Source organism: Lissotriton helveticus, chromosome 2_1, assembly GCF_964261635.1.
Source record: "Lissotriton helveticus chromosome 2_1, aLisHel1.1, whole genome shotgun sequence".
Taxonomy (NCBI): domain Eukaryota; kingdom Metazoa; phylum Chordata; class Amphibia; order Caudata; family Salamandridae; genus Lissotriton; species Lissotriton helveticus.
Window position 1 is genome coordinate 1,961,996,081 of NC_136059.1, and position 13,220 is coordinate 1,962,009,300.

The window sequence follows — 13,220 nt, forward strand, 5'->3', positions numbered from 1 at the left end:
AGGTAAATGCTCAATTAATGTTGTCATGGCTTGTGCCAACAGACATTTTTCTGAGATGTGCTTTGCATCTTGTTTTTGAAAATGCGCTGGGCCGGCCGATGTCAGTCTTTCTCATGTCAGAGTAGTGTGGGAAAGTATTTTGTGGAGCTGCAGTCAAATTTGTACAAAGAATATTCTTTATTAGTGTGCTTGTTGTGCTAAACTTGGCGACTACAAGGACCTCTATTCTGACCACTCAAAAATACAGGCACAAAATTGAACTTGTCCGTAATCAGTCAATGTAACTGCTCTTTCAGGTCTACATGAAATCCCACCTCACCCACCTATTGGAAAGATCTTTTATGTTTTGTGTTGAATAAATATCTCAAAAATACCACAGAGCGTAATTAGTGTTTTTAAAGTGCAGGCTGTGGTCAGATCATCTTACGCCTAACCGTGCTTAAAAAAACACGTACAGTTAGCTGTGAAATCTTTTTTCTCTGAATCAGTGAAGTAGATTCTGTTCAAACTCAAAGCACATATAAGAAAACATTAGAATATAGCCTTATAGCCCGTAGCGGGCTATACCGGCTATTAAAGGTCCGCTCCAGCGTTAAAGGCCCGAGCTGAATGCGAGGGCCTTTAACAAGGGAGCAGGACTTAAATAGCCGGTATAGCCCAGCTACGAAGGGCTATAAGGCTATTAGAACATTCTTCCACTAGAGGGCAGAATGTTCTAACAAATAAAACAAAGGCATCTTGAAGCCCAAGCGGATTTAAATCCCCTGAAGCTCCGAGAGGCCTTTGTGGAAACATTGGAATGTTGCTTTGCGGGCCTTTACCGGCCCATAGAAGCACGGAGCACTCCATTGTCTTCAATGGAGTGCTCCACATTCCAATGTTCTAATATTGGTTAATTCTCATTACACAAAACATGATAAATCCTTGGGAAAAACAGGATCCAGTCGGAAGGAAAACCCGACTGCACGTCTCTCTCTCTCCCTGCATAGAAACACCAATTGGCTTAATCGATTATTAGATGTCAAATAACCTTTCTGATCCAATGTGTCAATGAACAGCATCAGCATTGCTTGATTCACAACATGTTGTAACCCCAGACAAACATGTAGGCCCTGATTCAGGTAACGGATGAAATACAGAGAATAATGGGCATATTGTCCGTGCTGTGTGCGACAAGCTCACGCAACACAAAGGTTTTCCTTTTTCCCAAATTGCACTTTTGTGTTGTGGAAGAGATCATCACACAAGTGTTGGCTTTGCGCTGGCCAGCCCTGCAAACTGAAGCATCTCCTGTGCTGATGAAAGGACAGGTGCCACAGATGTCAGCAGAGCCTTCACTTCCCACGGTGCATACATACAGGTGATATGAATGTACCTCTCACGATGTAGAATATATGTGAAACTGAAATGCATGCCTTCGAACCTTAAATAGAGGTGGAAATTGAAAATTGCCTGGCTAAGTTCATGCCATGCCTTTATTGGGCTGTGTGGTGTAGGTAGAGGTCACGCGATCAATGGCTGGCAAGTGCTGTTAGTTGCGGTCCGCAGCTAGCCAGGCATGGGACAAGAGAACGTAAACACAGCTGAGCAAGTATCTGTATATTTTGGATGAGCACACAAATTTGCAGACATACTCCTAAGTATGCCCAAAATATCGCAAGTCCTGTACACTGAACGTATTTGTGCACAGTAAGTTAAATATGCGAGTGGTCTTTCTAAGTAGGTCATTTTTAGGTCTAGCCAAGCTATTGTGTTATTTTTATTTTTTAAAAGCATACGAGGAGGGGCTTTTTGCCTGTGGGCTGAATCCATTTGTCAGTTAAATTGTCATTCACATTCACATACTGTATGCGGCAATGGACAAGCCCCCTTTACCAATCAGGGCCTTTCACTTTGAGTGACTGCAAAAAGCCTGTGCAGATTGGATACATCCGCCTAAAAATAGTTACTTTATGTTCAGTGACAATTATGGTTCAAGTTGTATTTTGCTTTATTTATTTTGTATATTTTAGGTGATGCATATCTATTTTGCCTTTGCATCCATAACCTAATTGGATGGAGATTTTATTTCCATTTCTTTTTCATAGTTGCTATTTAAAATGATATAACATTTAACATTGTACCATTGTAGCTGTCTTGCAATTTGAGTGCTTGGTTAAGTTGTGATTCTTTCTGATCTCCTATTATAATAATAATAATAATAATATAAATAATAGTAATAATAATATGCATGGTAAAACTGAAAGGCTTGTGATTTAATGAACATCTCTAGTAAACCCGCCACATAAGTGGGCTTTTTTAATCTAAAAAAAAAAAAAGTATTGTCAGCATATGGCAGTCATGTTTAGATGGCTGTATGTTTTTCTTTTCATTTTGTGGCCTCTACTTGCAATATTTAAAAAAAAAAAAAAAAAAATAACGATCGCACAGGCTTGCAAAGCCCAGACCAATTAGCTTTGCCTATGCATTTTTTACTCGAGCGCAAAGCACACGTAAGTGACAACGTTGTTATGAGAGTTACAGTCAGTCGTGGCCGCAACATCACGAAGGTGGGGGACGGTGGAAGGGCTTGCGGGGGTAGGAGGAAAAATAATATATACTTTTTAACTTCACGTTTCCCCCGCAGCCTCTGACGCAGATGGACGCCTCCCACCCCTGAGCTTTCCCAGCAGTCTCTAGGAAAGCAGAGGCTACTCAGCCAATCCAGACTCTGCTCTGCTGGGAGAACATCGTCTGGATTGGTCTGATCTGCCTGTTCTGCTGCTCAGACACTGCCTGTGAGCCTGAGGCATTTCATCGACAGCAGAGCTGGAGAAATAGAAGTGGGCATGTATGTTTGGCTGGCCTGTGACGGGCAGCGAAACATACATGCACTCTTCTAAGTGCCACCACCTGCCTGTCATGGCCCGGCCCCGCCCTCCACCCATGTCAAATCCAATCACAAATTTTTTAAAAATATTTTTTCATTAAAATTTTATTTTTCTTTGATTGGCTCTGACAAGCGGGGCAACGCTACTCCGCCATTACGGAGGAGCCGCCCCTGGTGAAAGTTTATCTTACTGTATGGTTAAATAAATGGAATTCCCTATACAGTCCAATATGATTACTTGTGATGTTCAAATTCTACATATATGCCCTAAGTAACATTTTTTTTAATGACTGTGACTAGTGTTAGCACAGGTTTCACTGTGGCCACGTACTTGTTTAGCTTATAACATTTCTAGAAATGTACATTGCTCTGTAAGTCAATTAGACTCAGACTCATTTATATACAATTTCCCAGGCAAGATTCCCTTTTGCTTGCAGTGTTCGTATGTACAAACAAGAATATAGTACGTCTAAAACGTTCAACAGCTTTATTTTTGCACTTAGGCAGACAGCCAAGTGGAGCAGAATCGACAACACTTCTACGAGTTGTCCCTGGAATATGTATGCAAACTACAGGAAATTCAGGAGCGCAAGAAGTTCGAGTTTGTGGAACCTGTGAGTAGAAGTGCTTTTAAACACACACTGTTGCTTACACTCTGATCTATGTATTAATATTATGCCTGTAACAAATCAGACCAGACCACACGTTATACTGGATAATGTAACCTCAGCTGGGTGCATTCTAATGCTATAGAAAGCACGTCTGAGTCTCGTGCCCATATATGGTTGCTTATTAAACTCCTCAGTGACTCGCAGTATGCTTCTAATGTACATTAGCGGTGCTTTATCCCATATGTAACAAATTGTGAACAAGCATATTGATGTGGTCAAACTGTGGCACACTGTAAAGAGATTAACTTCTTAATGCCATACATGACCACATTGTTTAGATATATTGTAGACAGACCCAGACTGCTATAATGTAATTGCCAACACGCTGGAAATTCCCCCAAGAAACAGGGTCATGGTGGAAAATTGAAGTTGACCTTTTGGATCCAATTGATGGCATATCACTTTATGGACATTTGATAAATTACTGCAGAGACAATTTCAGCCTCCTGTTGAACCTGGCGATTGCTTTGTTAATGTGTCTTTTGGCATCAGTTGATACTTTATTTAACTTGTTAAATGCCCCTTGTCTTTCTGTGTGGCATTTATAAATCAATACTTGAAAAGCTGCAACTGGATGAGGTAGAAACTGTAATAGGTCAAATTAATTTGCCCCTTCGGAAAGTTCGAAGTTAAGCTTGGATAACCACCCACTAGCTCTATTATGTGTCTGCAGGGAACATCCTTTTTCGTTGTGTATTTGCATCTGCCTTTTTTTGTTCTCTGAAGCTCATGAAAATGAAAACAGAAGAAAATAGTTCACTACAGGAATTTCACCAATGTCTAATGTTCTCAGTTGCAGACTGATAATGCGTGGGACGGGTGTTGGTTTGAAATGTACTTTTTAGGGGAAGACGTTAGGGGGTCATGAGTGAAAAACGATGTTGTGCTTTTGTCATGTCACATGTTGCTGCTGTATGGTGTGTTGGGGAGCGAGTGATTATAAGATTTTGTGTTTGGTTGGAAGGGCCTGGAAATGCAGTGGGGGCTGTGCGGGAAGTGTTTGGTTGGGAGAAGCTGATCTTATTGTGTTGCTTTGCACATGTAGCTGCACTTAAGGGTGTAAAGTAGCAAAGGAGAGTATGCGATAGTTCTGCATGATGTTGTACCTACCATCTTTGAAAGGACTTTTGTTCCAGTTCTTAAGTTCTCAGTTCTGTGGCATATATGCCCATATTGTGATGGCAAATGGTTCTGGCTGCTGGGGCCTACAATCATCTGTTGAGCAAGAGCCACGTTTTTAAGGCCTTCCTGAATTCAGGATGACCTTGAATATTTCCTGTTATACTTGGAGGACGTCCCATAGTTTTGCTGCCTCTAAAGAGAAGTGTGTTTCTCCAGCGTGTTCATTTTTGTAAATTGCGACAAGCACCTAAGTTGCTAGCCTAATAGATAGGGCTCTGTTTTTTGACGAGGTTCAGAATTTTAATTGGATGAAAGATGTCTCTATTTGTGTGGATGGTCCTATAGGCAATGCAGTCATTGAAAGAAGGGCATTAGACCATGGTCAGCCAATAAAGTGTTTGGGGGGCTGGTGTGTTGTGGTTCCATAAGCAAACTACTGGGAATTGTTTTTCTGTTTTTTTTTATTTGTTGTAGTCTTTGGAGTAATAGTAGCAAGGCTGATAAGTAGAGTCCATTTGCGTTATATAGCCAGTACATGACCGTGATGGAGGTGACCTGGAGCTTCACTAGGAAACAGAAGAAGGAAAAACCCTCAAATATTTTGCTTTGTAAAAACAACTTCCTGTGACTTAATTATGTTAAGGAGACCACAGAAAATAAATCTCAAGCTCATGGTCATTCACACATTTCCTCCTTCAGTTCATGTTGCTGATGACAGTACTAGATCCTATGGGAGATGGCTGTATGGTAGGCAGGTCATTTTTCAATTATTCGCAGGTCAAATTGCATGTTTTGGAAGAATTCATTTTAAGGTGATAAGTCCGCATTCAGTGGCATAGACCTGAGGTGTCAATAGTGATAGAAAATACGGATGACAGAATTGCAAAATTCCAAATGTGGGCTGAGACTTTGTAGAGTGACCTGATCGAGCCTTGAAGTATGCCCATATTTGTGCCGAAAGGAGGAGATTTTAATGTAGCCAATGAGAGGATTCTAAAACAGTCAGAGTCCACAATGGCTCCTTTAACGCCATGGTTATTTAGCTGCAATGGGAGGCTGTGGTGATATACTTTGTTGAAGGCTTGCAAACTGGTTTAAGAGTAAAATGCATCAACTAATTTCTGTCCACTATAGTCTTCAGGTTGTCCCGACTGGTAAGCAGTGTGAATCATGTGCCTCTTCCAGAGCTGAACCCTTTCTGATGGTCTGAAAATGGTTTTCTTGGGAAGTTATAGGTGTTGACAGTAGAACTGTGGCCTCTTCTCCCTTTAGCACCTGCTAATTTCCAAGGAGGTGTAACCCACTTGAACATGGGTCCCCAAATTTGCATAAAATGTTCATATATTAAGGTAGTGAACTGGCAATGCAAAGAACAACCCGGGTGTTAGTGGCATGTGACAACCGAAGGTCATTAGCCCTCTGCTAGTTTCACTTTGTGATGTGTGTCTTACGTATAAATAGTTTATTAAGGCTTGATAAGCTCATAAAAACTCATACAATATTTACAATAGAAGTTCAATGCATCCAAATAAAACAACTTCACACAACAAAATATGACAATAAGGCAATCTAAGAACCTAGAATGTCGAAGGAGTATCCCTTTTTTTCGGACAACATCCCTCATCCACCAAAGGTGGCATGCTTCAGCATTGTTTCACACTTCAAGTTCATCCTTTGCATCCAGTCCAAGATCAATAATGGGTATCATGATGGTCTTATCGGAGTCCAATCAGCAGCGGCCGGTACAGGTAAGCACGGTGTGGCGGTGCGTATGATGGAATAGGGAACATTAAATAAATCCAATTCCATTGTCTGTCAAGATCCCCCCCTGTCCTGCTCCACTGCGCTTACCTGCACCGGCCACTGCTGACTCCAATGGCAGCAGTTGGCAGACAATTCATGCAAGCACAGGGTACAAAGAGGGACCAAAGGTAATGTGGCAGCCTGCTAAGAAGGATTCCAATGAGGAGAAAAATGCAGGTTAGCAATGAAAAACCTCCTTAATACTAAACAATCATTGTACGAACAAATCATTTGGGATTATGTCACCAACAGTCATGGTGACTCATGGCAGTTTCCAGGAGGCCATGAACATTGTGATGAGAGTGATAATAGCCAACAAATGGAAAACCTTGAAGGCGTACAGAGGCAGAAAATTTGAGTGCAAGCAATGTGATATCCTCGTCTGATGTCCTCTGAGAAGAAAGAGGAACCTCCAGGGGCAAATTTAAATAAAAGATACAGCAGAGCATGCAAATGAAAAAAGACCACCTACACAACTATATAAGGAAGAAAACAGCCTAAAAATAGTGAAACTAGGCGTGCACACCAAATGCCTTTTCCTCTCATATTTAAAAAAAACTCTTTACCGGTCATTGCGCGTCTGTTGTGTTTTCCCCAAGTCATTTTTGGGCAATACCTCTTTCTTTAACCTGATACATTTAGCACTTTACGCCCCATCTTTTGCTGCTGAATTATTCTAGAAATTGTGATTGTTTCTGATGGTATTTCTTCTCCTCAATATGAGTTGGGTGTCACCATGGAAGGCTGTCTGTTATGTGTGAAAGACCACGCTAAAGGATGCGAGCAAAGGCATGGCCTTTCTTTCAGAATTGTATCGATTTACAGCCTTTAGGTAGGTGCAGTAGAGGCGCTCATGAAGGATGCCCAGAAATCCGTGTATCTTTTCCTGAAAGGACCCATCCCTACCTCCTACTCCTAGTTTGGGTGAGGTGATGGGCAGGATTCTCGAGATGCAATAGTGCTTCTACCATTTAGATGCAGCCAGGCAGCAAAAGAAGACGAAAGCTGATAGGCCACAGACCATTAGAAAAACAAGTATTTTACAAAGGAAAACTAAACATTGCTATTTTTTATCAGACTGCTGCCTGTGTCTGCAGAACACATTCTGGTTATTTATCCAAGTAGTACAAGAGATTGTATGCAGGGCACAAGTCGGGGGTACACGCGGATGGACGGCGTCCACCCACTTTTTAGGGCTCGGCCTACGTCACCACGAAGTGGGGCGGAGCTCCGAGCTCCTATTGTTAAAGAAAAAAAAAAAAAGGTTTCTTTAGGGCTCGGGCCAGAAACATTCCTTAGTGCGCGAGCTTTTTGTATGGCATCTGCATAGTGATTCGTCTTCGCTGTGCTGTCTTTTTAGTAGCCTTGACGCAATAGGCTATATATAATTTTCGTCCGCCATTGTTGGCATTTTCTGTGTGGTTACGCGCACGGCAGTCCATTAATTTTAATTAGGAGCTGTCAGGGTGCTCCTCCAAATGCAATCCAGATGGTGGGAGCGCGTTCAGCATTGCATTGCATGTATCAGGCGCGCGTTTGTCTGCAGTGTGTAATGTTCGTCTGCCTGTGCTGATCATACTTTACTTTACTGTGTCTCTCCAATGCGTGATAGTTTATTGATGCCTCCTTGAGTCTTACACACAGTTCTATCACAGCTAAGCAAAGGCGTTTTGCCCTCTCCCTGTCACCCCTTCTTCCATCTTACAACTGCAGACCATTGTAGGGTCTAGCAATGAGAATGCGCCCTTCTGCTTCCATCTTATGCAAAGAAGTACAGTTGTGCGCCTGCAGCTGAGAAACTAAACACAGGGACCTAATCCATAAATTGTGTTCATTGCCCAAAAAGTTTTTTGTCGCATTGTCAGGGGTAGTAAGCGCTAGATAAATGCAATTACAATACATCTCGGCCCTAAAAGGAATGTAGATGTTAATGTAGGAATTGTCACATTAAGATTTACATTTCTATCGTATCTACAGCAATGAGAATGCGCCCTTCAAGTTCCATCTTATGCAATGAAGTATGGTTGTGCGGCTGCAGCTGAGAAACTAAACACAGGGACCTAATCCATAAATTGTGTTCATTACCAAAAAAAAATTCTGTCGCCTTGTCAGGGGTAGTAAGCGCTATATAAATGCAATTACAATACATCTCTGCCCTTAAAGGAATATCAATGTTAATGTAGGAATTGCCACATTAACATTTACATTTCTTTCGTATCTATCATCGTAATGCTATTTCTATCTTGCAACGACAACCCTATCTCCTTCTGTACGTTGCCAGCAGCCCGCACACATTCACTCACTTCCATTCATTTCCGCATACTTACACGCCACACCAGTCTGCAGTAATTACACCCATCCCCCTTCTGCAGGCCCATAAACATAATTACGAAATCGTACCACTTTACATTTCAGGTTCACATTCAGCACTGAGCCTACACTTTTCTTTAAACTACGGGCCCTTTTGTAGTTCGCATTACAATGCCAAAGAAGTACGGTTGTACGGCTGCAGCTGAGAAATGTAAACACAGGGACCTAATCTATAAATTGTGTTCATTGCCAAAAAACATTTCTGTCGCCTTGTCAGGGGTAGTAAGCTTTCAGACCCAAGAAGGATGAAGACACAGAGCAGCTCTGCAGATTAGATCAGCACAGATCAGGCTTCAGTGCCAGGGAGCGGCTGCTTGCAGACCCAAGAAGGATGAAGACACAGAGCAGCCCTGCATATTACATCAGCACAGATCAGGCTTCAGTGCCAGGCAGCGGCTGCTTGCAGACGCAAGAAGGATTGTTAGAAAGGCGACCCCGGGGGAGGCAGAAGATGTCTGACTGACCACCCCTAGGTCCACCTCTCCTTCGGGAGGTAGCCGAGCGTTTACCGAGAGGCCTCCTGGGTGAGGGTCCTCTCCTAGGATCGTACAGCAGAGTAATCACAACACTACAGACGGACACCACACCAGAGGTCAAGATCTTAAGCTTTTATAGATACTAAAGGTTGCTGGTTCTTGGCAGTATATACAGGCAGATCGAGGGATCCGTAAAGTCTTGTAAAGGGGGGTAGGGTAGCGGGACAGTCTCAACTCGGTTGGGAGAAGGGATACCCTGCGCACAGCTCTCAATCCTCGAGCTGGGGGGTTCCGAGAGGTCGGGCCGCGGCAGCGCCAGCAGGCTCTCAAGATGGTCTCAGCGAGGTAGGCCGCGGCAGCGCCAGCAGGCTCTCAAGATGGTCTCAGCAAGGTAGGCCGCGGCAGCGCCAGCAGGCTCTCAAGATGGTCTCAGCAAGGTAGGCCGCGGCAGCGCCAGCAGGCTCTCAAGATGGTCTCAGCAAGGTAGGCCGCAGCAGCGCCAGCAGGCTCTCAAGATGGCTTCGGGTTACAGGAAGGATGAGTTCGTCTGGTGTCGGCCGTGACAGCGTCAGCAGGGCTTCCAGTCCAGGATACAACTGAGGTCCTGCTCCGGGGCTGGCCCAGATATAGGGCTGGAGTCCTTTGATGTCTGGACCCTCGCGCCTAGGGGCCGGAGGGGTCAGGATGATGGTGTCCAGACACCCAGCAGGGGGGTGGAGCCAGCGCCCAGGGAGGTCGGAGGGCGATCGATACCAGGCGTCCGGGGCGGCTGGGGGACCATCGAAACTCCCCCTTCCTCCGGGATCCGTCGAGTGGCCACTCGACCACCTGGGTGGATCCTGGCGCCTCGATGTCGGGGCTTCGCTGGGGCCGAGGCCAGGGCAGAGGCCACGTGCCCGTGATGTGGTGGTTCCAAGATGGCGTCGGGGAAGGCCTCGTGTTCGGGCGAGATGGGCCTATGATGGAGCTAGGCCGGTAGTGTTGATCCGGGATGGTAACCGGACCGGCAATGTTGGTCGTGCAGGGTCGGGCTGGAGGGGCCGCCCGAGGCTCGGTGGAGGGTTGGTGTCGTCTGGGGCCCGCCGTGCGGGAGAGGTAGGACCACGCCATGAGGCCGGGTCCAACACGCGTCCCCCCCCAGCTGAAGGCAGGGGAGAGTCACCCATCCTCTTGGGGGTTCTCCTCGCCGAGGCGGAAGAATCGGGACAGGCCGTCAGCATTGGCGATGCTCCACAGTAAAGTCCATCCCTTGGAGGGAGATGGACCATCGCAACAGTTTTGGGTTTTCTCCCCGCATCTGCATCAACCACCGCAGAGGCCGGTGGTCGGTCTGGACTCGGAAGTGGGTGCCGAAGAGGTAGGGTCGGAGCTTCTTTAGTGCCCAAACGACGGCGAAGGCTTCCCTCTCGATGGTGCTCCAGCGCTGTTCTCTGGCCAGCAGCCGTCGGCTGATGAAGGCCACAGGCCGGTCGACCCCTTCGGGGTTAACTTGCGACAGGACCGCCCCGATGCCGTGCTCCGAGGCGTCGGTTTGGACCACAAACTCTCGGCTGTAGTCGGGAGCTTGGAGCACAGGGGCGGTGCACATGGCAGTCTTTAGAGTCTCGAAGGCTGTTTGGCACGCAGGGGTCCAGTGCACCCTCTGTGGTAATTTCTTTGAGGTCAGTTCTGTGAGGGGCCCCACAATGCTCCCGTAGTCCTTTATAAATCGCCGATAATATCCAGTGAGCCCCAGGAAGGCTCGGACGGCGGTCTGGGTGACCGGGGGCTCCCAGGTCCGGATGGCGTCTATCTTTGGTTGGAGGGGAGCCACTTGCCCGCTCCCCACTTGGTGTCCCAGATAGGTCACGGACCCTTGGCCTATCTGGCACTTGCTGGCTTTGATGGTGAGTCCGGCCTGTCGAAGGGCCGTCAGGACCTTCCAGAGATGGGTCAGGTGCTCATCCCAGTGAAGGCTGTACACAGCAATGTCATCTAAATAGGCGGCGCTGTATTCCTCTAGTCCGGCCAGCACCTGGTTCACTAGTCTCTGGAAGGTGGCTGGTGCGTTTTTCATGCCGAAGGGCATCACTTTGAAGTGATAGTGGCCATCAGGGGTCGAGAAGGCTGATCGCTCTTGTGCACCAGGGGTAAGGCCGATCTGCCAATACCCAGCCGTGAGATCGAAGGTGCTGAGGTATTTGGCGGCCCCCAGGCGATCGATCAGTTCATCCGCCCGGGGGATGGGATGGGCGTCGGTCCTGGTGACTGCATTCAATCCCCGGTAGTCAACACAGAACCGGAGCTCCGGAGCGGTTCCGGGGGTGGCGGCTTTAGGGACCAGGACAACGGGACTGGCCCAGGGACTGTCGGAGGGTTCGACTACCCCCAGAGCTAACATCTTGGCCACTTCTGATTGGATGCAGGCCCGCACCCGGTCGGGCACTCGGAAAGCTCGGTGTCTTACAGGCGGGCTGTCTCCGGTGTCCACATCGTGGACACACCACCGGGTGACCCCCGGAGTGAGGGAAAATAGATCCGCAAATTGTTCCAGCAGCTTCCGGCAGTCTTGTTGCTGCTGTGGGGTCAGGGTCGAGGAGAGCCTGACCCCTTCGATGGAGCCGTCTTTCTCGGAGGTGCTCGTGAGATCTGGTAGTGGTTCGGAGTCGTCTTCAGCTCCGTCATCGGTCGCTAGCAGCAGACTTAGTTCAGTGCGGGCAAAGTGCGGCTTGAGCCGGTTAGCGTGTAGAACCCGGAGGGGGTTCCTGGGGGATTCCATGTCCACCAAATAGGTGACGGGGCTCTTGCGCTCCACCACCTTGAAGGGCCCCGTCCATTTGTCCTGGAGGGCACAAGGTTCAACTGGGGACATGACCCAGACCTGCTGGCCTGGCTCGAACTCGATGGACGAGGCGTTCTGGTCATACCAGCGCTTCATTTCCTCCTGGCTGGCCTCTAGGTTGGCCTCGGCAAGTTCTCTGAACTTCCGAGTCTGGTTGCGGAGCGTCAGGAGGTATCGGTAGACATCTGGTGGGGCATCTCGAACGGCTGTCTCCGATCCCTCCTTGACCAGGCTGAGGGGGCCTCGGACCGCGTGCCCGTACAATAGTTCAAAAGGGCTGAACCCCAGGGATTTCTGGGGTACCTCTCGGTAGGCGAATAGGAGGCAGGGCAGCAGGACATCCCATTTGCGTCGGAGCGGCTCCTCTAGGCCCTTGATCATCCCCTTCAGGGTTCTGTTAAACCGTTCCACTAGTCCATTTCCTTGGGGGTGATACGGGGTGGTGAACTTATAGGTGACCCCGCACTGTTGCCATAGGGACCGCATATGCTTCGATATAAAGTTGGAGCCCCGATCACTCACGACTTCTCGGGGGAAGCCGACTCGGGAGAAGATGCTCATGACGGCTCGGCCCACCACGGGGGCTGTAATGGTTCGGAGGGGAATGGCCTCGGGATAGCGGGTGGCATGGTCCACCAGGACGAGGATGAAGCGGTGTCCCTGCGAGGTGCGAGGGTCCAGGGGTCCTACAATGTCTATTCCCACTCGCTCGAAGGGGGTGGTCACCACGGGAAACGGCTGGAGTGGGGCTTTGACCTTCCCCCCGCTCTTCCCGCTGGCTTGACAGGTCGGGCAGGTTCTGCAGTGGTTATGCACATCGTTGCGCATTTTCGGCGAATAGAAATGGGTCACCAGGTGGCTGTAAGTTTTGTCCTGCCCCAGGTGCCCGGCGAGGGGCACATCATGTGCCAAGTTCAAAAGGAAGTCTCTGAATCGGAGGGGAACGACCAGCACCCGGCTGGCCCCTAGTTCGGCAATCTTTTGCTCGCTGTAGAGAAGGTCGTTGTCCCAATAGACCCAAAGGGACCCCGCGGGGTCTCCAGCGGCTTGAGTAGCGGCTTGCTGTCGGATTCCCTCGAGGGAGGGGC

At 47.7% G+C, this 13,220-nt stretch overlaps 1 protein-coding gene across 2 annotated transcripts in view; it reads left to right on the forward strand.

Moving 5' to 3' along the window:
* Nucleotides 1-13,220, forward strand: part of ARHGAP10 (Rho GTPase activating protein 10) — a 998,059-nt gene that overhangs the window by 401,168 nt on the left and 583,671 nt on the right. For both annotated transcript variants that reach the window (XM_078676901.1, XM_078676902.1), the window contains exon 6: nt 3,373-3,483. In XM_078676901.1, the coding sequence (XP_078533027.1) occupies nt 3,373-3,483 (111 nt within the window). The remainder of the gene's footprint in view (nt 1-3,372; nt 3,484-13,220) is intronic.